The sequence below is a fragment of the Microtus oregoni genome, unplaced genomic scaffold (genome assembly GCF_018167655.1).
Source record: "Microtus oregoni isolate MIOR12 unplaced genomic scaffold, Mior012 000005F_ref0000423, whole genome shotgun sequence".
In the NCBI taxonomy this organism is placed as follows: Eukaryota; Metazoa; Chordata; class Mammalia; order Rodentia; family Cricetidae; genus Microtus; species Microtus oregoni.
In genome coordinates this window covers 32,833,351-32,856,349 of record NW_024543064.1, presented here as the reverse complement: position 1 = coordinate 32,856,349, position 22,999 = coordinate 32,833,351, and the positions used below count along the sequence as shown (strand labels likewise).

The 22,999-nt window shown below is 47.4% G+C and overlaps 2 protein-coding genes across 4 annotated transcripts in view; one reads left to right on the top strand and one right to left on the bottom strand.

The window, feature by feature from the left end:
- The first annotated feature begins 12,991 nt into the window (after nucleotides 1-12,991).
- Hyi (hydroxypyruvate isomerase (putative)) lies at nucleotides 12,992-17,450 on the top strand. 2 transcript variants are annotated; one of them, XM_041651780.1, is made up of 8 exons: nucleotides 12,992-13,204; nucleotides 13,276-13,387; nucleotides 14,493-14,607; nucleotides 14,741-14,819; nucleotides 14,905-14,954; nucleotides 15,046-15,115; nucleotides 15,210-15,344; nucleotides 17,218-17,450. In XM_041651780.1, exons 1-8 carry the CDS (start codon nucleotides 13,006-13,008, stop codon nucleotides 17,298-17,300), a joined length of 843 nt encoding a protein of 280 aa, XP_041507714.1. In that variant the 5' UTR covers nucleotides 12,992-13,005; the 3' UTR covers nucleotides 17,301-17,450. The 2 variants fall into 2 exon arrangements, with proteins under 2 accessions (XP_041507714.1, XP_041507715.1); XM_041651781.1 differs by lacking the exon at nucleotides 17,218-17,450 and adding an exon at nucleotides 15,452-15,620.
- Nucleotides 15,110-22,999, bottom strand: part of Szt2 (SZT2 subunit of KICSTOR complex) — a 46,157-nt gene continuing 38,267 nt past the window's right edge. The window contains exons 63-72 of one of the 2 annotated variants that reach the window (XM_041651778.1): nucleotides 22,007-22,097; nucleotides 21,549-21,629; nucleotides 21,396-21,470; nucleotides 19,076-19,289; nucleotides 18,572-18,725; nucleotides 18,298-18,420; nucleotides 17,783-18,188; nucleotides 17,544-17,660; nucleotides 16,480-16,548; nucleotides 15,110-16,336 (exon numbers count right to left, since the gene is read on the bottom strand). In XM_041651778.1, coding sequence (XP_041507712.1) covers nucleotides 16,193-16,336; nucleotides 16,480-16,548; nucleotides 17,544-17,660; nucleotides 17,783-18,188; nucleotides 18,298-18,420; nucleotides 18,572-18,725; nucleotides 19,076-19,289; nucleotides 21,396-21,470; nucleotides 21,549-21,629; nucleotides 22,007-22,097 — 1,474 coding nt within the window. In that variant the 3' untranslated portion in view covers nucleotides 15,110-16,192. The remainder of the gene's footprint in view (nucleotides 16,337-16,479; nucleotides 16,549-17,543; nucleotides 17,661-17,782; nucleotides 18,189-18,297; nucleotides 18,421-18,571; nucleotides 18,726-19,075; nucleotides 19,290-21,395; nucleotides 21,471-21,548; nucleotides 21,630-22,006; nucleotides 22,098-22,999) is intronic. The other variant, XM_041651779.1, reaches the window with a different exon arrangement.

Sequence of the window (22,999 nt, the reverse complement as noted above, 5' to 3'; positions counted from 1 at the left end):
AAAAATGTTACCCAAGATTTTCACTCCTTTTTGACGCTGTTACAAGCTGTCACGTATCCGTGTGATATGGACTATTACTGGGAAAATTGAGTAGAGTCAGAAAGTTAAATTCCGAAGAGTTAGAAACGTGAGGCTCAATGGTTCAAAAAAAAAAAAAAATAGCAGCGCGACACTTGAATGGGGACATTCTGAAATGGAGGCAGCTCTCACGGAATACACTGCCGGGTGTGGAAATCTACAGCATGATGGATAGGCTCTGACCTCAGCATAGTGTATGAAACGATAGGAAACTAACAGTTCAGAAAAAAGAAAGTTGGAGAGGAATGAGAATCTTCTTGCACAGGGCAAGATAATAAAGTGCTTAATGAGGAGAGGGGACTGAAAACACGGGCACAGTCTCCGACTTCGAAAGACAAAGATCTCCCGTGAGACACTCACTCTTGGGTTGCCCAGCCCTCCACGGCTAGTTATGGGAGTTACACGGATTCGTGCAAAGATGTAGCTATGACATCCTAGTGTACCAAGGTTGGAGCTTTACATTGTCTAACTTATTTTTTTATTACTGTAATAAGTAATAACTTATTTTTTATTACTGTAATAAGACACTATGACCAGGCAGCATGTAGAAGAAAGCATTCATTTGGGGCTTACAGTTTCAGAGGGTGAGTCCATGACGGCCATGGTGAGGAGCATGGCGGATGGCGGCGGGCGGATGGCGGCGGGCGGCGGGCGGCAGGCGGCGGGCGCTGGAGCAGTAGTTGAGAGCTCACAGCTTGATCCACAAGTATAGAGTGGAGAGAAGGACACTGGGAATGCTTGAATCTTTTGAAGCCTCAAAGCCAGGCCCCAGCGATACACCTCCAACAAGGCTTCACTTCCCATTCTTCCCAAACTCTGTCACCAACTGGGGACCAAGTATTCAGATATGTGAACCTTTGAGGGTCATTGTCATTCAAACCACGACAATGTTGCTTTTTACCAAAAGACTCAAATATTTAATGAGGTGTGCACAGGGCTGGAGACTGGGAGGAGAAACATCAAGTAAGTTCTGGGAAATCTTGATTTGTTTTTGGAAAGAGTTAATAGAAAACAAGACAGGTAGCCTGGTTGACTCCCTAGCAGAGACTTTGAGCGACAGACACGGTACTTCTCTTTGCTTTGCCTCTGTTCTCTGACATTAGTGCTAGTCTCCTGGGCTGACTGTCTCCACAAGTGTGGTTTTTCTAAGAAGGAGAAAGGAGGGAACAGATTTTGGATGGGCGACCTACATCTATAACAGATACTATACTGGTCCAGCCTGGGTCAGGAGATTAATCACCGGGCACCTATTCCAGTCTTCAGGTGTAGAAAAGATGAAAGTGATAGACGGTAGTCCCCCAGACGCAGGGACTAGTCCCAGAACAAGTTCCTCCGTTAGTCAGCAGTTGCTGCTAACAAATTATTCCTGAACTCAGAGCCAAAGAGTTTCTCAGGGTCAGGAAACCAGGTGTGGTTTAGCGGTTGTCTCCCATGCAGTGTTTCTTACAGGGTTCTACTCCAGCTGTCGGCCCCTGGGGGAGGAACTGCTTCTGTGCGCATCTATATGGCTCTTGGTCAGCGTTAGACCCTGTGCCTAGATTTTGTGTTCTATGTCTCCCAAAGGCCCATGCGGTACATACTCAGTACCAGGTTGGCTGTTAGAAGGCAGGGGAGTCTTTCAGAGGTGGGGCCTTGTGAGAGGTCTTCAGACACTGAGGAGTTTAAGACCCCAACTCCTCCTCTCTCTTCCATTTGCTGGCTGTGCAGTTTCATTCTGTCATGAGGACTCACCAAATGTGTTGCTTTGCCGTAAGCCCTAACCATCAGGCATAGTCAATCATGGACCTAAGCCTCTGAAACCATGAACCAAAATAAGTCGTGTGTGTGTGTGTGTGTGTGTGTGTGTGTGTGTTTGAGACAAGGTCTCACTGTGTAGTTCTGTTGGCCTGGAAGTCTCTGTGTAGACCAGGCTAGCCTCAACCCCACTGAGATCCGCCTGCCTCCACCTCCCCAGTGTGGAGATTAAAGGTGTGTGTTACCACACTGACATCCTTTTTCTCTGTAAATTGATTAGCTCGGGTAAGGAAAGCTAACACAGACTGATGAACTAAATTAGCATAGCTTTGTGCCTTTGACAACAGGTATTTATTTCTTACCGTTCCTCAGTCTGGCAAGTCAGACGGCTGCCTCACTTGGTGCACAGAGAAAACCACTCTGGTCTCTCGGGAACTCTTCTTATAAGGACACTGACCCCGTCACAGAATCGGAATCTTACTTTCACAATCTTATCTACGTCTAATTATCTCCCAAGGGCCCCAGTTCTCAATACTGTCACGTAGGAAGTACGAGCTTGTAATGGTTAATGTTAGTTATCAGCTTGATCATACTGAGAGATAGAGGTCAGTAGGAAAACACACACCTGGCCTCCAGAGAATTTCCAGAGATGATTAGGTCATGTGGCTTAATCCAAAGATGGATTCTAAACTTGAGTATGAACTGTGAGAGGTGGGACGTCACTAAAGGAAGCAGGCGGCTGGGCTGTGGGTTTGAATGATACATGAAGCCTGACTCCTTCACGTATTTGTTTTGAGACAGGGTTTCTCTGTAGTTCTGAATGTCCTGGAACTCACTCTGTAAACCAGGCTGGCCTTGAATCCAGAGATCCACCTGCCTCTGCCTCCCGAGTGCTGGGATTAAGGGTGTACGTTCCACACACACCTCTCCGTTCCTCTTCTGCCTTCTGTGAGGTGAGGAGTCTTTGTTCTGTTCTGTGCTCCTGCTCTAGGCTGTGCTGTGCTCCTGCTGATAGGCTAGCCTGCCTTGTCTCTAGTCCAAAGCCCAAAGCAACTAGTTCGGTTAATTTTGCATTGAAACTTTTGAAGCCATAAGACTAAATAAATCGTATCCCTTTTCTATTGTTTTTCTCGGGGTTTTGTCACAATGGTAAAACATCTTCCCGACACAGAGCTTCAATATGTGAAGGGCTGAGAGTGACACATTGTATTCTATTAACCACAGACCTCAGAGTTTCTACCACGCAGGTTTTTCTGCAGGGCACTTCACAACAGAGTACATTCCCAAGAGTAGGTGAGCACGATACCCAAGAAAGAAGCCAGATTTTTTTTTTATGTCATTCTCTGAGGTATCTTTCACTATCTAAATTTTTGCAAGTGAGTCACATATTCAAGGGAAAAGGGGTATCCAGACATCTGGACACCAGCAGGCATAGATCACCAGGGACCATGCTGTAAGATGCTCACTATAGCATCTGAGCAGATAATACCCTAAAAGGCCACCATACCGAGCAGTGACAATCTCAAAAACCACAATCACAGCCCAAACTACAAACGTTGCAAGAAAGCCGAGAATGTAGCAAAACCTTGAGATTCTGATGATCCCACAATGAAAATGTTAACACAGAACGCGCTAGCAGGTGGTAGGTTTGAAAGTTCTGCTTTTATTAAATATGAAACTGATACACAAAATGGGTGCCTATAAAACATATGCAAGTGATAAAGAAACATGATATAATTTGCATACATGGTTGTACTACCCAGACTTAGGGAAGGGATGATAAGGACTGCTGAGGTTTCCAATAGCTTCTATTTCCCTTCCCTCCCAGCACAATCATGCTCGTTTGTATCATCTCTTCATGTGATACAGTTTTCCCCTGCCTTGTATAAATGGAAGTAGGGCTGGTGAGATGGCTTAGTGGGGAAGGAGCTGCTGTACTAACCCGGTGACCTAAGTTCAACCCCACGGTCCCATGATAGAAGGAGGGAATCAAGTTTGGTTCCTAGCACTCATGTCCTGTTCCAGGGAATCAGACACTACAGGCACCCACACTCACATACACACACTCGCATGCACACACCCACACTTACATGCACACACCCACACTCACACACCCCCTAAGCACACACCCCCCCACACTCACACACACCGCCCACACGCACACACCCACACTCATATCATGCACACACCAACATACTGACACAGACACATAAATCAAATCTTTAAAAGAATAAAACTGAAAGTGTACTGTGCATATTTCTCTTAAAAATTAAGTTTCTGAAGCCGGGCGGTGGTGGCGCACGCCTTTAATCCCAGCACTCGGGAGGCAGAGGCAGGCGGATCTCTGTGAGTTCGAGGCCAGCCTGGTCTACAAGAGCTAGTTCCAGGACAGGCTCCAAAACCACAGAGAAACCCTGTCTCGAAAAACCAAAAAAAAAAAAAACCAAAAAAAAAAAAACAAAAATTAAGTTTCTGAGGTTCCCCCACCCCCCAGACAGGGTTTCTCTGTGTAGCTTTGGAGCCTGTCCTGGAACTTGCTCTGTAGACCAGGTTGGCCCAGATATCCACTTGCCTCTGTCTCCTGAGTGGTGGGATTAAAGACGTGCGCCACCACCACCACCCGGCTTGTTTCTGAGATTTTTTTTATACCATCACATTAATGTTTTCAGTTTAAGCCAAACTTCAGCTCCACCAAACTTCACGTTGCTCCAGTACAAGAGCAAACTCAGTATTTCATCGGAACCGCCTGTTTTGTCTTTCCCTCTCCGTGCAACCCTGTGGGACCGTGCTACAAATCATCTGCATGTGTCTCCACGGACATTTGGCTCGTTTCGTCCTTTGGCTGCGTAAACTGTGCTGCTATGAACATCATGGGGCTCGCCCCTGCCACACTGGGGCAAACGCTTCTTCAGAGAACACACCTGGAAGAGGAACTGTTGGATCAAGGGCGTCTCGGCTGTAAGAGTCCGCGCCAAATTGTTTTCCAAAGTAGTTAGAGTGATTCACATTCCCACCAACGGCGAGGAAGCATTCTCATTCTCGCCAGTCTGGATGGTGGTGAGTGGAATTTCACTGTGGGTTTGATCTGTATTGTACACAGGCTTGTGACTGTCTCAAGTCCGCACCGGTGGATACCATCATGTGACCAGATGAGACCCTGAACTCTGAACTCTACCCTCAAGTGTCAGTTGTCACTCATTAATAGTTACTGGTTGCTGATACTGCAATAACACCACTCCCATGCAGCTTCTCTGGGTAAAAGTTAAACCCAGTCGTGACTTGAAATAATAATTCAGTCTGATCCCCATGTCGCAGAGTCCTAGAAACTATAGATGGTCAAGTTATGAGTGAAGAAAATAATTTATAGGTTGGGTTACAGTTTCAGTGAAAAAGCATGTTCTCCATGTATGGTCGGCTGGGTTCAATCCCTAGTACAGAACAAAAGGGAAGATGCTTTACACGGACATGGTGCTCCTTATGTATTTATTTCAGTGAAAGCCATAAGGGAATTGGGAGGAAAAGGGAGTTATGTCCACCTAACTCACTCTCTCGGCCACCATAAAGTAATATGAAAGAAGTTGCGGATTACTGTGGGTCCGAGAATTTTGTTCCTGATTTGGAACTTGGGATGGGGTGGTGCTATTAGGGTTTAAATAGAATTATCTTGGTATGGGTGAGGGATCTACAGTGAAGAGTTGATAAAGGAATTTCTTTCTTTCGATGTCACTCTGGATTGTAAACCTGCTGATTGATTAAAAAGCTAAACTTAGTTAAGAGGCCACAACCTTATCGGACTCTAGCCAAGAAACACACTCCACAACGAGCCGAAGGTCTAAGAGAAAAATTCAGCGGCAAATGGGCGAAGTCAGGTGAGCTGGTGGGCCTGTCCTTGAGATGGAGCTGTAGGAGTGGAACCTCCAAGCACGTGGCTTAAGGATGGGACGGGATTGGACCAGTGTCTGTGTGGGCTGGACTTGCGATGAGGCTGAGCAGAACAGTGGGAGCTAGCTGGGTATGCTTGGAGCTCTCAGAAAGGAGGCTAAGATGAGTTCTACTTATGGGGGGGAGGTATAAATTTAGGTTTTAAAGCTCCTTCCTTTCTCTCAGACAAGGTTTTGCTATGTTGTTCGGGCTGGCTTTGAACTCACAGTGTCCTCTGTGTCAGTCTCACACAGCTATCAAGACTTTGGGCGGGGGCTGGAGAGCTGGCTCAGAGGTTAAGAGCACTGGCTCCACTTCCAGAGGTCCTGAGTTTAATTCCCAGAAACCACATGGTGGCTCACAACCATCTGTAATGAGATCTGGTGCCCTCTTCTGGCCTGCAAGGACATATGCAGGCAGAACACTGTATACATAATAAACATGAAGGTGTAAATCACAAAAGAATCCCACACCAGTTTGGAATTATGATTAATAAAAGGGTTATTTATTTAAAGGGAAAACTTACAGATGACCGTCCTAAATAACAGCCCTCTGTGCGACCAGGAAAGGAGTCTAGTAGCTGGAAGCGGAGTTGGAAGCAAAAGAGAGAGAGAGAGAGCACAGGGCTACCGCTGCTTTTTAAAGCAAAAGAGACCATGCCCAAGTGGGCTGGTATCTTAAAGGCTATTGGCTGAAGGAGCGGAGGGAGCTCCCGTAGCACCTCCCCTTTTGTTTAAATAAGAGAGTTCCAAACCCGATACAAAGCAATATACACGAAGAACAGATATCAAGCAAAAGATTAGAATTACAATCAACATAAATAATACTAAGCAAGGAACATATGCTAAATGTTTTAATAAACATTCTATTCTAAGGAGTCTAAGCCTTGTATTGGAAATGGCTTGGCTAGATAATAAGAGGACAGTAACTATGACTATCTAATCTTCAACCCTATCAAAAGCCTGAGAAGGGAGATAATATTACTTGAGCAGGCAGGAAGTGCAATCAAGCAGCTTCCAAAGCTAGCAGTATATGACAGAGACAGTTGGCTACCTGGGCAATCACCCAAAATCTCATTTGCAACGTTGGAGCAACCAACTTTGGCTAAGGCCTAGAATAACTGACAGACCATTTTCAAAGCCAAGAAAAAAATTCAAAACTGTCTTACCTTGTCTTAGCAAGATTTGACAGTCCTGATTATCCATTTTCAGATACTATATCTTGTCAGTGGTTGAGGCATGGGCATTTCTTTGCCCAAAGGCCAGTTTTTGCCAAGAAGAAAACAGGCTCCAAGTGGAGTGTCTTTGATGCTCAACATTCTCTCAGGAATAGATCAGTGCTGCCAGGAGCAATCATTTCTCATGTCAACAAAACCCTAAGTTATTTAAATGCCATGTTCCACAGTTCCTTGAAGTGGTTGAAGATTACCTATTTAGACAGAATACAATCTCTATGTATCTAAAGAACCTAATTGATCTGACTGTATGTTCAGCAAGCATGAACAACTATTGACTTATAATAATTAATACCTGCATAACTTAACGAATAAAACTTCATGTCAGAATATTAAATAACCATCAAATGAGGACAATGACCTCAAAATGTAAACAATATATAAGTATCTTGATCGGAGGTAGGAGTAATATATAATGCAATATGAAAATATATCCTAGCTGGGTGGTGGTGGCGCATACCTTTAATCCCAGCACTCAGGAGGCAGAGGCAGGCAGATCTATGTAAGTTTGAGGCCAGCCTGGTCTACAAGAGCTAGTTCCAGGACAGGCTCCAAATCTACAGAGAAACCCTGTCTTGAAAAAAAAAAAAAAAGAAAATATATCCTAAAAGTTGTATCAATATACAAAATGTCCTAAAACAGAGATAATAACATACATATATACAATCTGACAAAATAACTTTGTATAGGTGTGCAAATAAACAAAAGTAACAAATATAATTTGAACTTGTATCAATATATAAAAACTATACTAATGTAAATTATCCATGAATAATAGCTCACAACTATTCACTCTATTACCCTCTATTACTATCCCTCCCCCTTTTTAAACAAACATAGTTTTACCCCAACCCTCTATCTAATACAAGTAATAACCAACAACCCCTAAACAGTGTTCCCAATCCTATGGGCAAACTTTTTGGGGATGGAGGTGTCATCTTATAGAATCGCTTCCCGCTGTCATGGGGGTGATATTCTCTTAATGGGATCCTGCAAAATTAAAGTGATGGTTAAGTTTCAAACTTACTGTCTAGTATAGTTGCATATAATTTCTGAGCAGTTGATAGTTTTTTTTCCAAAGTTCTTATTTGGAGTTCTGGCCAGAAAGTCATGAGAAGGTGCACCATTTCAGCAGCTGGTACCCAAATAAAGAAGTGGTCTTATAGTAGTGCTGTCTGCATCACGATGTCATCTCAACTAGGTAGAGTTGTTTCTGTGGGGCCCCATCTTCTTCCTGGAAACTTCAAAGATTACTGCAGGAAAAGGGTCTGTAGGAAAATCTATTGTTCATCATGAAAAACTTAAACATTATTCATATATACAAACATTCAATGGAGAATATGATATAGGCAAAAAGGGCATAGAGAACATAAAAATTTTTCCTAAAGTCTTTCTTCTGCCCCATACCAGATGGCTCCCCATATGAGACAGAAACTCTGAATGTTCCTTTTAACAACATGCTTGGATTTAGAGAAGTACAGAGCTATTGTCCAACTCCAAATCCAGATGAATATATTAATGTGTGTGTGTGTGTGTGTGTGTGTGTGTATAAATGTAAGTACAACCCATACCTGGATTCATAAACCATATTCTGTTTTCTAGATGTTTCTTAGTGGATAGTTATTTTTTCTTCTGTCAGCATGCAAACATCCATGGTCTCTTGAATTTTTGATGATGTGTATTTTCCTGCAAAGATAAGAGCAGAACCCTGCCCTGACCCTTATGAGCTTTGCTTACCACCTACATGATTGTCACTATTGTGGATGTGGTATCATTTCTCTTTTTCAAAAGGTTTTTTCTTTTTCAAAGCAAATCTTTATTAATTTTGATGGTATCCATAATTTTTCTTCTCTTGTGGAAACAAGAACAAAACCCCTTCCCCAACAGAGTACATCTCCTGTTTTCCATTGTGAGGTCAACACATCCTTGAAATATACTGGTTGATTCAACTCAGAAGTTTTTTTCCATCATCCAATGCCTCTCTGCTGTTGTTGTTCCTTTCTCATTAGCATTAAGAAAATTCAAGGTTAATAAAGCATTATGCAATCTATTTCTGGGGATATTTTCCATCCCTTTCTGTTTGTTCAGCATATCCTTTACAGTACAATTTGACCTTTCTATAACTGCCTGACCTGTAGGATTATTTGGTATACCTGTAATGTGCTTTATAATAAGCAAAAAAGCATTTCATTTTCTTAGATACATATGCTGGACCATTGTCTGTCTTTATTTGTGCAGCTATACCCATGATGGCCATAATGTCCAATAAATGTGTGATTACTGAACCAGCCTTTTCTGTTCTCAAGGAAGTTGCCCATTGAAAACCTGAATATGTGTCTATTGTATGGTGTACATATTTTAATTTACCAAATTCTGTAAAGTGGAACACATCCGTCTTCCAGATTTCATTCCTTTGAGTACCCTTTGAGTTACTTCCTGCAGGCAATGGTGTTTGATTATAGAAAGAGCAAGTAGGTCATCTCTTTATAATCTCCTTAGCTTGTTGCCATGTAATAAAAAACTCTTTCTTTAAACCTTTGCTATTGTCGTGATGTTTTTTATGAAATTCTGAGGCCCGCAATATGTTTCCAATCAATAATTGATCAATTTCTGCATTATCTTGTGCTAGAGGACCTGGCAGACCTGTATGGGATCAGATATATGTTATGTACATAGGACAAAGCCTTTTCCTGATTATGTCTTGCACCTGGAAGTCAATTCTGTATCATCTGGTATCAATTCAGCAGTCAATATGTAAGATAACTCTTTCTGTATATTGTTAATCAGTCACTATATTAAGAGGGTCTTTAAAATCCCTCAGCACCATAAGAATGGCATATAATTCTGCCTTCTGGACAGAACTATAAGGGCTTTGTTCCACCTTACTCAATTCTTCTGATTCATAACCTGCCTTCCCTGATTTATTTGCATCAGTATAAAATGTACAGGCTCCAGTTATTGGTGCATCATGTACAATTCAGGGAAGAATCCAAGAAGTTCTCTTTATAAGGTTAAGTCTATCACTTTTGGGATAGTTGCTATTAATTTCTCCCCAAAAATTAGCACAAGCTCTTTGCCATGGTTCATTGTCTTTTCATAACTTTTTTATTTCCTCAGTAGTAAAAGGCACTATCATTTCTGCTGGGTCTATTCCTGCTAGTTGATAAAGTCTCAGTTTACCTTTTATAATTAATTCAGAGACTTTTCCACATAAGTTTTTAATTTTTAACTTGGTTTATGTGGTATAATGATCCATTCTAAAATAATATCTTCCCTCTGCATTAAAATTCCCGTAGGAGAAATTCTGGAAGGCAATATGACTAGGATACAACTAAGATTTGAATTCACCCTATTCACATCTACCTCCTGTAATTTTTCCTCAACCATTGTCTGTTCCTTTTCTGCTTCAACTGTTAATTCTCTGGGACTATTCAAATCTTTATCACCATCTAAGGTTTTATTTAAATGAACTATTAGATCAGTTGTTATCCCAACAGCTGGTCATAGACTGGAAATGTCTCCTAACAATGTTTGAAAGTCATTAAGAGTCTGAAACTGGTCTCTCCTAATTTGTGCCTTTTGTGTTCTAATTTTTTGTAAACCTATACTGTAACCTAGGTAATTAACAAAATCTCCTCTTTGAATCTTTTCAGGAGCAATCTGTAATCCCCATTTAGGCAAGACTTTCTTTACTTCTTCAAATATCCTTTCTAAAGTATCTGCATTTGAATCAGATAACAAAATGTCATCCATGTAATGGTAAATTATAGACTTAGGAAATTGCTTATGAATTATTTCCAATGGCTGACTTACAAAATATTGGCACAACGTGGGACTATTGAGCATCCCCTGTGGGAAGATAGTCCATTGATATCTCCTAGTAGGCTGAGAATTACTATAAGTAGGCACTGTGAAGGCAAATTTTTCTCTATCCTTTTCTTGTAAAGGTATAGTGCAAAAACAATCTTTCAAATCAATAACTATAAGAGGCCATCCTTTTGGTAATAGAGAAGGCAAATGAATTCCAGATTGTGGCGGACCTATAGGTTGAATTACCCTGTTGACAGCTCTTAGATCTGCCACCATTCTCCATTTACCAGATTTCTTTTTTTACAACAAACACAGGAGAATTCCAAGGGCTGGCTGATTCTTCAATATGGTGAGCATCTAGTTGCTCTCATATCAGCTGTTCCTGATAATTTATCTTCAGCTAGAGGCCACTTCTTAACCCATACTGGTTTCTCAGTTAACCATTTTAAAGGTAGGGTTCTTGGTATCACTAAAGGCTTGCTAGTTGCTGTATGTTCTTGTATAGCCTGAATGGCTGGTGACCTTTTTCCATATTACAAAAACAAAACAAGAATTTAAGGGTGGTTGCAGAAGATGTGCAGTTCCACAGGACCCAAGTCTAGTTCCCAGCACCTACTTAGCAGCTAATTCCAGGAGATCTGATGCCCTCTTCTGGCCTCCGTTGGTACTGCATGAATGTACTGCACAGACATATAAGTAGGCAAAACCACCATACACATAAAATAAATTTAAAAAAAGATTGCCAGGCAGTGGTTGCGCATGCCTTTAATCCCAGCACTCGGGAGGCAGAGGCAGGCGGATCTCTGTGAGTTTGAGGCCAGCCTGGTCTACAGAGCGAGTTCCAGAACAGTCTCCAAAGCTACAGAGAAACAGTCTAGAAAAAAATAAAACAAACAAACAAAAGCCTGTTTCCACTTATGAACTATATAATTCTATGCGGCAAGTAAGTCGGGTTTCTGTGGATGGAAGAGATTTGTTCAAATTGCTTCAAGAAACACAGGAGCCAGGTGGTGGTGGCACACGCCTTTAATCCCAGCACTCGGGAGGCAGAGGCAGGCGGATCTCTGTGAGTTCGAGGCCAGCCTGGCCTAGAAGAGCTAGTTCCAGGACAGGAACCAAAAGCTACTGTCTCGAAAATCCAAAAAAAGAAAATATGAAACACAGGAGGCTTTGCAGGTACCGTAGCATCCCAGCCAGGGAAAGCACCCAGCTGTGGAGCAGCCGCACCGGGACAGCAGATTTTCCCGATGCTTTTACTTAAGGACTCTGTTATGCTCTTCTGAGCTCTACCTTTGTTCCACTTTTTAAAATTATTTTTTTAAGGTTTTATTTTAAGTTTCCACATATCCAATCATCTGGCAAACCCAAATCCAGATAAGGGAATCTTGATTGGCCCAGGTTGGCTGTCCTTGGATGTCTTCCCGTGACCCAATCAGCGGAGGCGGAGACTGCCTCACCCCCAGCTGCTTACTGCCCTTACCCTGGTACAGCTGTTTCTTTTATGGACAAACATCTAGAACTGGCAAGCTCTGTGATGGACATTGTTATAAAGGGAATCTTAAAAATAAGATGGGGACCCAGAGGCGCTTTAAAGCGCTCCTACAGTGCGCATACACACACACACACACACACACACACACACACACACACACCATCCACAACGACATGAAGATAATTATGGGCTGTCTAAGTGTGCAGTGCAACAATAAACAGCGATTGGCACGACTTTGAAGAGTATGGAAGAACACGGGGGAATGTTAATAGACTGTCGCTTGGAAAAAGATAGGCTATAAAAGTATATACAACATGATCCGAATTTTCTCAGAAAAAGAAACTGCTCACTTAGTGTTTAGTCTTTAAGGGAAAACCAAAGGGCTGGCGGTGTGAAGACTGCTGGTATAAAGATCCGAGTGTGGTGGAGGTAGGCCTGTAATCCCATAGAAGGAGGCTGAGGCAGGAGGATGACGGCAGGAGACCTGGATCAGCATATGTGACATAGTGAGACTCTGACTCAAATAAAGCTATTTGCTCATAACTTTCGAGCGTTACTTAGCGAAAAGCTACATACATTCTTTTCTTTCACCAGGCGATTCGTTCAGACATCCACCTCCCTTTGTTTGAACTGGACTGGGACTTTGGCTTCCAGTACGGTCGCTGCTAGGGCGGCCTGGCTCCGCCCTTCGCCAGTTACCCAGCTTCCTGACCCGAAGCCGCCGCCTTCCGCCCACATGGCTCCGCTACGCTTCTCGGCCAACGTTTCATGGCTGTTCCCGGAGCTCCCCGGGCTGCCCGAGCGGCTGCAGGCCGCGGGCCGTGCGGGCTTCGAGGCGGCCGAGGTGGCCTGGCCGTACGCCGAGCCGCCCCAGGCGCTGGCAAGCGCTGCACGGGCCGCGGGGCTAAGGCTGGTGCTCATCAACACGCCGCGGGGTGCGCACGGGGGCGGGGAGTGGCCGGGCTGCGGGGAGCCAAGCCCGCACTAACGCCGGTTCTCTCCACAGGAGACCAAGAGAAGGGGGAGATGGGGCTGGGGGCTGTCCCCGGGAGACAGGCGGCCTTCCGAGAGGGGCTGGAGCAGGCTGTGCTGTACGCCAAGGCTCTGGGCTGCCCCAGGTACCCTGCCCTGCCCTCCCTTGACCTCGGGCCAGATCGGGAGAAGCCCCGCGTCTGTGGGCTAGGGCATTTGCAGACTACTTTTTGTATTTCGTGTGTGTCATTCTGTATACCACGCTTTCAGGCTCACCTCACATGCTGAGTGCTGGGGTCTGATGAGGGAGCTTAACAAGGATGAGAAAGTGTGGGGGTGAGGATGGGGGGCAGCGCGGTTTGCAGATAGCGATGCAGGTAATGAAACTAGCAGGCCCACACATCCGCTTTATAGGGAGAGGTCCACTCTTCAGGCAAGGAGGCTGTCCCTGCCAGAGGACGGTTGTTGAGCCCAGTTCAGTTAATGAGGCCGGAGGTGGTGAACACTAAGTTCCAAGGGCCTGGATGCCTGCAGGGCCTGTGGGAATTTGGATGTTGTTGAGATGAGGAGCCTCAAAATGGGACTAATGTCAAACCCCAGAGGTCAAGAGGTGCTGGGAAGCAAATGGCTGCAGGAGGCTCATTATCAGTCAACAGTAGGGACAGAAAGCATTTGGGAGGAGGCTACGATGTGAAGCAGGGTTAAGCAACAAGGACTGTCTAAAAGGGGCAAGGGTTAAAATCCTCTTTAAAAAGTAAGCCTCCGGGCTGAAGAGATGGCTCAGCAGTTATGAACACTTGTTCTCTTGCAGAGGACCTGGGCTGGGTTGCCAGTACCCACATGGCAGCTCACAATCAAGTGGCGGGGCAACCCCAAGAGCACCAGGCACACACATGGTATACACAGATACATGCAAGCAAGACGCTCATACACAAATAAATTTTTAAAATGTGGAAAAAAAGAAAAGTGAACCTCAGGCATGCTATGAGCTATGCAGGAACAAGGGAAAGGCGAGGTTAAGAGTCCAGGAGGGAATCAGAGATAGGCAGAGGCCCCATGGGCTGACTGCAAGAGGACATGGGTGACTTGCCTTGGGCTGACACGCAGCTGTGGAGGCTGCTGGGATGTCTGGGCATATGCCTTAAATGGTCTGAAGACCTGGGTGATGGGGGAGGCCGGTACAGTCAGAGAGAACCCAGAAGACACACAGGGACTTGAGGGCATGAGCCCTCCCCACAACCTTCTCTACAGGATCCACCTGATGGCTGGCCGAGTACCCCTCGGGGCTGACCGAGCAGCAGTCAAGGCGGAGATGGAGACAGTGTTTCTGGAGAACCTGAGGCACGCGGCTGGGGTTTTGGCTCAGGTGAGAGAGTAAGGGGGTACACGGTGGGGACTGGGCACACTGGGTGAGGTACAAAGCTGAGCAGGAGCACAGGTCAGAGGAACAGATGAGGTTGTTTACCAGTGATCCTTGACAGCCTCCAACATGGTTCTAGGAGAACCTCGTGGGACTGCTGGAGCCCATTAACACCCGAATCACGGACCCCCAGTACTTCCTGGATACACCCCAGCAGGGTAGGACTCTAGTCCTGTGCCACCCCCTTTCTTTAATTCACACGTCCCAAAGCCTCATGGCTTTCTTCCTGGCTTTCCCTCACAGCGGCAGCCATCCTGCAGAAGGTTGGGAGACCCAATCTTCAGTTGCAAATGGTGAGTAGAAGACAGGTGCTTCTCCAGGTCCTGTCTTCCAGTCTGGGGAAGACTGTGGCAGACACCTGCGGGTTTGACGTTCTCTCCCCAGGACGTGTTCCACTGGCAGATCATGGATGGGAATCTGACAGGAAATATCAGGAAGTTCCTGCCCATTGTTGGTGAGGGCTCTCCCTACCAAGCTCCCTCCTGCCTGACGTTGTTTTTTATGATTGCTTCCTTTCTCATCCCTTGTCCCTTCTCATCTGTTCCCAGGGCATGTGCAGGTGGCACAGGTCCCAGACCGAGGGGAGCCAGGCAGCTCAGGAGAGCTGGACTTTTCTTACCTGTTCCAGCTGCTAGAAGATGAAGGTTACCAAGGATTTGTGGGCTGCGAGTATCGGCCTCAAGGTGAGGCTCCTGGTAGCTTGGGGAAGGGGTCATTGGAGGGACGGATGTTGGACGGGGGCTGTCCTTTCCTTATGGGTCGAGATGGCATTACCTCTCTTTCATTGCAGGAGACACGGTGGAGGGTCTGAGCTGGCTACGCTCATACTGGGACAGATGGGGCCACCCACGGAGTGGCCAGTAGGATTTGATAGGCACCTGCATGCTGCCCTGGGGCAGCAGGTGAGGGTCCTGAGGCTCCTCTGAATTAAAGACACACTGGGCATTTTCATGTGTATATTACAGGGGCAGGGGACACACAGTGTCGAATGCTTCAATGTCTGAGTTAATTCCCTCCTACTGAGAAGGGACACACAGCTCAAGCTCAAATCCTCCAGTCGGTGCCAGGGTTGCTGTGTATACACAGAGCTTCTCAGCCCTCCTTATCTACAGACAAGGAACCAAAGGTCCAGTGGGGGTGGGAGGTAAACTCTGGTCACAGGTGCCTGAGAGGCAGGGCCAAGATTAGAGCCAGTGTCTTATCGCAAGAGTAATGTTCAACAGTGATGGCCAAGTGAGAGCAAAGACCAGAGGGCCAAGGATGCAGGTTGCACACAGTGACAGCTCTGAGTCAGGTGCTCTAAGGGGTGAGTGCTTGCCAGTTCACGTGAAGCTTCCTGGTGCCCCACCAACTGGGCAGGAAGGAGGGTGGTCCCTGTTGCCAGACTGTAGCAGCAGTCCCCCAGACACAGTCACAATCTTTGCTGTCACTGTGTCTGAGGACTCAGGGTTCATAAATGCCGGTCTGTCGTGCCTCAAATGGCACGCTTATAGATCCACAGTTCAACCAATGAAGTCAGTAGTCCACTTTCTCAGAGGAGGCGGGTCCAGAGGGTGAAACAGGCTGTGTTGATGACAGATTCCAAGTGGTGATAGGTAGAGACCAGCTGGGCTGGCGGGCTCTCACTGTCCTGGGGCTGCACCGGGAAAGGTTCTCGGAAAACCACCGTCAGAGACTGTGGGGAACGAGACAGAGGCGCAGTGGTGAGAGGCGTGTGGGGGGACAGAGAGCTAGCTGCAGGAGGGAGCCTACTCTTAGAGGGCTGACTTGAGTACTTGGGGTATAGCTCCCGTGAAGTCCCTTGCCCTTTGTTCTCACCGTCTTTCCCAAGTGTGAGTCCAGAAACACTAACACAAAACAGTCAGTGAACTTCTGATTCAGCACAACCTGAAGCAACAGATACAAAAGAAGAGGGGGCGAACCAGTGGGTGTGAACCCTCTGCAGGGCTTCTTGAAGAGGCAGGAGGGTGAGGTTCCTTTTGTCACGTCTGAGCCTATCTGCGAGCCTGGGTCACTCAGGATGGTATTGCCACACTGGGCTTCAACCCTGCCTGTCAGAGCCCTGTCAGGATCTTCTAGAGGACATGGCAGGGAAGCCAATCAGGGAAGGGCAGTTCTAGACACCTGGTACAACCCTCCAGCAGTTCCAGGTCTCCTACTGCCTCCTGACGTCGGTTGCTCCTAGCACTCAGCTCCGGATCTACCACTGGGTGATTTCCCCTTGGGGCTTCTACACCACCTACCAATGTGGCTGTGGCCTCTCTCTCTTGATCCCACAAGTCCACACACCTCCTGGATGACAGACTCAACTTGCCCCAAGAACTCATCACCCTTCCTCTGTCCCACTCTAGCGCTCCCATCACTGGTACCCCAAACGCCCCTCTGGCTGCCCACTGAAGTCTTGGCTTCTCTGGATGACCTGTGGTCTAGCTCCAGGCCCGCTCCTCCTCCTCTCACTCGCGGTCTTCCTAACCACAGCTGCGCCATCTTCTCATCTCTTTACTTTCCCATGCACACACTCTTCACTGTCGCTTTCTCGCTTCCTGTCCTTCACAGCTGTGCCTTCACACCCGCGTGCGCAGTGTCCACCTTCTGGGATACTGCTGAGACGCAGATCCCCAGACAGTGGTGGAGGGTGAGCACCTGTGTTTCAGTGGGCTGAGTGCCACACTTCGTGTCTGCGACCTCAAGCCAAGGCGTGTCACTTCCCAGCAATTATGCACTCGGGCTCACTACCCACCGCTCAGAGGTTTTAAAGGCTATCAGTGTGGCCCAGCTCCAGCAAGACAACAACACAAGGAAGAGCCTGTGTGAATGGTTCTGTAATGTCAGATGAGGATTTCTGCGGCTTTTCTCTGTAGAGTGAGGACAATAGGACTCACCAGGTACTGGGTTCCCATGTCCGGGCTCTGAAAATGGCGGCAGCTTTGGGGGAATCGACTCAGAAGAACCTTGATGAGGCTCTGGTACCAGGAGACTGTCATGGACAGGAAGCAGTCCTGGGGAGGGGTCACAGCCCTAAGCCTACCACTCCAGAGTCACCCAAGACGCCTTCCCTCCCACCGAGTCACCTATGGAATGCTGAGAGCAATGCTGGCCCTTGTGGAGTGAGGTCTCTTACCAGCTGGGGGTCAATGTCCGCAATGGACTTGGCGTGGACTGCCTCCAGGAGCTCCTCCAGCTCTGCCAGGGCCAGGCGCCCCCCGAGTCTTAGCCGGTCAGGCCCTGCTGGCTCCAGCAAGAAGAGGCGCTTCCAGAGGGTATCCCGCCGGCAATGCCCACCAGCCAACCTAACCAGCTGAGCCAGACGTGCCCGGGCCATACCCACTTCTGTGGCCAGTGGCGGGAACAGAGGAGCTGGCCCTGGGGTCAGCATAATCCCTGATGCCTCCCCAGGGCTACCAACCAAGCTCCCAGGAGCCTCTGGCTCAGGGGGAAGCCTGGATGGTTTCCGGAATCTGCGCATGTCAGCAGTGAGTCTTGGGAAGAGTTCTCGTTGGCTGGTGAGCACCACGAAGAACTGAAGCCTAGGGAAGGGAAGGGGCAGGAGAGTGGGAGAGCGTCACAGCCACGGATTTCTGGATAGGAGCAGATGGCAATCTGAGAAATGGGTACATTTGAGGTAAGAGATCTGACCTCAGAACATGTCGCTCAGCTTCTCCTTGCTCCTCAAAGGGTGCAGCAGAGTGACAGACAAGCAGAGACACATCAAAGTCATCCTGATGGCGAAGTCCCTCAGAGTCCAGATAGGAGCCAGAGCTGCGTAGTTGGGGTGGAGAGATGTCAATTCCGAGGCTCTAATGAAACTAGTCCTAACCCTTGTACCCAAGAAAACGTATCTTCCTACTCCAACTGTGGCCCCAACCTCAGCTCTACCAGGTGTGTGCTGGAAGCTGCCTCCTAGCTTTACCTGTGCCATGCTGACACCAGGGCATATTCGTTATGCTCTGGGCCACCGGGCCGGGCCATTCGCAATGGCTTCATGTGGTAAGAGCTGGCATGGTCGGCCACATAGTTGTACAGCTGGTGGGCAGCAATGAGTGGGGTGGGGAGCTCCAGTGTCCCTATGGGGCAAGTTACAGGAGAAAGAGACACTAAGTCTGGGATAAGCAAGCTGGGCTGGTGGGGGAGGAGGCCAGAGGATGGGAATACTAAGGTTTTGCTTCCTTGGGGAGCTCCCAAGGTTCTGTGGAATGTTGTTGAGATGGGATAAAATGTCCAGAAGAGAGGGCAGAGTAACTCCAGACACAGGGCCTTCATTCTGGTGTGAAATCAGCTGTGAAAAACTTAAAAGACAAAGGCCGAAAGAATGGACATGGTACAAGGGAAATGAGCAATTCATGGCCTTACCAGGCTAGGCCTGGCCACGTGATTGCTCAATTTTAGCCTCACTGGCTTGCCCTTGGGCACTGACCTTGGTAAATGTGATTGCGGCCGAAGTGGGGTCCATCAGGGTGGTGGGCCAGGAAATGCTGCAGGAAGGTGGTGAGGTGGTAGCCATGGCGCAGCACCAGGTGGGCACCGAGCACATGCTGGTGCACAAGGCGCAGGTGGAAGTCATAGCTGAAGGAGTGCACGTGCATCAGGTCACGGACCTTGTCACACTCCTCTGTGAAGAGCATGGACAGCTGGGGAGCGACAGGAGGAGGAGGAGCTGGGGTTAGGGTGTGGGAGCACACACTGTCCAATCCATTCTTCCCTCCTGGGCAGAGAGGAAGTTTGGCAACACTTCCTGTTGCTGTGGACCCAGAACTCCCTCCGCCAGAGCAGCTTCTATGGGGAACCTTCCCCTTAACACTCTGTGTTGTTCCTCCCTGGTCATATGGATCCGGGCCACTCGGGTAGCTAATTCAAGTCTGACACAGATTCAGCAATGCAGCAGAGGCTGACTGATAATCTCCCATGTATTTGCCAGTGACCATTCTAAATGTAGGGAAACAGACACAGACCCTTGCCTTCAAGAAGCTTATATAAGTTAGCTGGATGGGGACAATAGATAATACGTGGAATAAATAATTACAAAGCACTAGAAGATACAGAACATCAGGTGAAGGTCAAGGAAAGCCAGATGTTCATCTATCAGAAAGTCTTCACCTACCTTTCCCAAGGACAGTACGCTCTCTCCTCTGCACTCTGTACCTATGAGCCCTGGAAGGCTCCTCTGCCTGACACCCAACACTACTGTTCACTAAAAAGCTTCCCCTGGGATACGCAGGGCCAGGCCAGGGTAGGCCTCCTCTGCCTCTGAGACTGCCTGGCTGAATGATGTGGTAGACGGATGAGAGAGAGGGAACGAGGCAGAGATAAGGCAAAGCCCTCTCTTCATGGTCTGCTCCACCAACAGCATTAACAACAGGGTGTGTGCTGCTGGAATGGCAGACTTCATCTGGACACCCTTGGGAGCATTAATTGATAGAAGAGCAAACAAACACTAGAAGAGGGCTGACTAGCTGTGTGGTCCTGGTAAACCAGTCTCTAGGTGTCAGCTTCCTGACCTACCTTGGAGATAATGCACAGATCTCAGTCAGGGGCAGTGTGATGAGCTGAAATAGGTAAGGCTGAAATCAGTGTACAGAAACCTAGACTTCAACCAAGTCTGCCATTGATGAGTTGTGTATCCCAGAACAAAAGTACTTAATTTCTGTGACCTTCAGGCTCAGCACCTGCCTAGGATAAACTATTTTTTTTTCTCATACATGGAGAGGGTATTTGACAAATAAAGGCATCCTAAAGCAATTTAGACACTTGCACAAGATCAGCTCTTCCCTCCTCACGGCCTGTGAATCCTAGCAGTTGGGAGGTGGAGAGAGGAGGGTAAGGAGTACAGAGTCATCTTTGGCTACATAGTGAGCCCAGGACAGCTTGGGCTATATAAGACCCTTCTCAAAAACCCAAACTCAGAAGCCTGAGCAGGGTTAGAGATTAGAGAGAACCTAGGCATCTCTGGAAATCAGGTAACAGGCAGCCAGAGGCAGTTAGGAGGAAGACCTCCAACCCCTCAGAAAAGTGTCAGTGAGGGCCCGCTAACCAAAGCTTCCATTTGAGCACTCTGGTCCAGGAAGGTTCCTGCACTATGCTTTTCTAGGTTGTATTACTCTGTGACCTACCGTGACCACGTATCTATGCTCAATGCTCAAAGCAAAGGCAACCATCTGGGGTTTGGTTTGAATCATCCAGGCATGGGGGTTCCCATAATAGAGAGGAGGCAGTCTTGACTGCACTGGGTCCCACTAGATCCTACTCTTAGAGGTACATGTGAACTTATGACAAGGTATGGGCCCTGTCGTGACATTTCTGGCAACCCAAAGAGTCAAACCAGACAAGCCAGGGCTTGCTCCTAGACTAACTGCACACTCCTGACTGCTTCCCTCCAGGGTATCAAGGGCCTGCCTTGAGGCAGACTGACAGGACATAACAATGATCAAGTGCCAGTGTTGGTGACTACACTGGCAATGTCGACTGTCCCCAGTTTGCAGCAGACCAGGTCTTGCACGGCCCTGACCTGAGGCGTCACATTACATACATGTGCTGGCACACGGCAGGACCATCTCTATAGCCTTTGTGCTACAGTTGAATGTAGCTTTGGATTTCCCAGGTCAGACAGAAGAATGGTGTGGTCAGCACTACGTCCACTACAAGGGTCATGAAACCATAGGGCCCACCATACAATGGTGTGGCAACGAGTGTACTTGAGTTCTCTGTCCACTCCACATTACCCTGTCCCCATCACATACCTGAGAGTTGACAGCCTGTCCCATTGGAATTCGGGAACATTCCAGAGCAAACTGTTTGACACAGAAGTAACAGCCCTGAAGAGAGGGTGAGATGAGATGAGGGGGGTATGAGAGGAAGGGGAAGCTCTCCCACTCAGTGCTCCCCATTCTCACCTGGAATGTCAGCTCCATGAGGATGATGCCCCCAGGCAGTGCCCGCTGCAGGTGGTAGGTAGTGGCTGGGGTGCCAGTGCTCTGAAGAAAGAAAAAGGGGACATGTTCTGAGGACTTACCAGCCTCAAGCCAAGACAGTGGAGTCCTAGTCTAGGATCAGCCAATCAATATAGGCTTTAGTACTGGCAGTCTAGGAATCAGCCAATCAGTATGGGTTTTAGTACTGGTAGTCTAGGAATTAGCCAATCAGTACAGGCTTTAGTACTGATAGTCTAGGAAACAGCCAATCAGTATAGGTTTTAGTACTGGTAGTCTAGGAATCAGCCAATCAGTACAGGTTTTAGTACTGGTAGTCTAGGATTAGCCAAATGGTAAGTTAATCAGTCATTGACTTTGGGTACGGATGGGAACATAACTCAGGCCATTGCTGACTTTAGCATCATGTGACAATGAGTTACCTTAGGGCTCCCCTCAGTCTTGGCTTTAGGGAAAGAGAAGGAGCCGCGACCTTCTGTTCCAAGGACAGCCATAGCCCGTAGCCGGCTGGTGCTGCAGAAAAGGAAGAGAGACAGAGGCTGAGTGAGGCTGGCCAGGGACTGAAAGTTCTGGTACCAGGCCATCTCACATGGACCTGTTTTACAGGCAAGAGTCAGGCCTGAGGAAGGATGACTTGCTCTGAGTGCCTCAGTAAGCATGGCTGGGGCTAGAGTCCACGTCCAGACTGCAGGGCAGCTGCTGCTGTCTGGCAAGTAAGCTATGTTCAGGGTGGGTACAGGGCTGGAGGAAACCAGGCATCTTTCTTCATTACCTGGGAGAGAGATCTGCAGAGGGGAGGGAGAAGATGAGGCATGCCTGAAACCTTACTAGGAGATGGATAGGTCCTCTAAGAGGGAAAGGCAGTTTTCTTTTAATTGGGGAATGGCAGCCCCACTGTTCTTGATCTTTAATTTCTTTTTTTAAATTCATACGTTTTGTGTATGTGTGTGAGTATATGCATGTGATAAGTCTGCACTTGCTTGTGAAGGCCAGAAGAGGGCAACAGATTCTCTAGAACTGGAGTTGTAAGTTGTCTAATGTGGTACTGGGAACTGAACCTGGGCCTTGAGGAAGGCAGCAAAAACTCCTAACTACTGAGCCATCTCTCCAGTTCCTTCTCGTTCTTAACTCAGAGCCAAGGAGAATGAGAAGCAGGGAAGGACTTTGAAAAGTCTGAAGGAGATGGTGTGTCCCATCTGTGGCTTCAAGGAGCAGAAATGCCAGGCCCGTGTTGGTAGGTGGTAATGGAGTGCCAATGCTTGAAGAAAGGGAACTGGGGGACAAGTTAGGGGCTTACCAGCCTTGAACCAGTGTGTGGAGGATTCCCCTAGGGTCAGTAAACTCAGTACCCCACTCAGAACACTGGCAATTCAGTCACTATCTACCATCTGCAGTGGGCTGCTCGGGGCATCTTT

Coding starts and splice junctions, on each gene's coding strand:
- Hyi (XM_041651780.1), top strand. CDS start 13,006: ATGGCTCCGCTACGCTTCTCGGCCAACGTTTCATGGCTGTTCCCGGAG. Junction 14,820..14,904: donor CCTGGATACACCCCAGCAGG/GTAGGACTCTAG, acceptor TTTCCCTCACAG/CGGCAGCCATCCTGCAGAAG. Junction 14,955..15,045: donor CCAATCTTCAGTTGCAAATG/GTGAGTAGAAGA, acceptor TTCTCTCCCCAG/GACGTGTTCCACTGGCAGAT.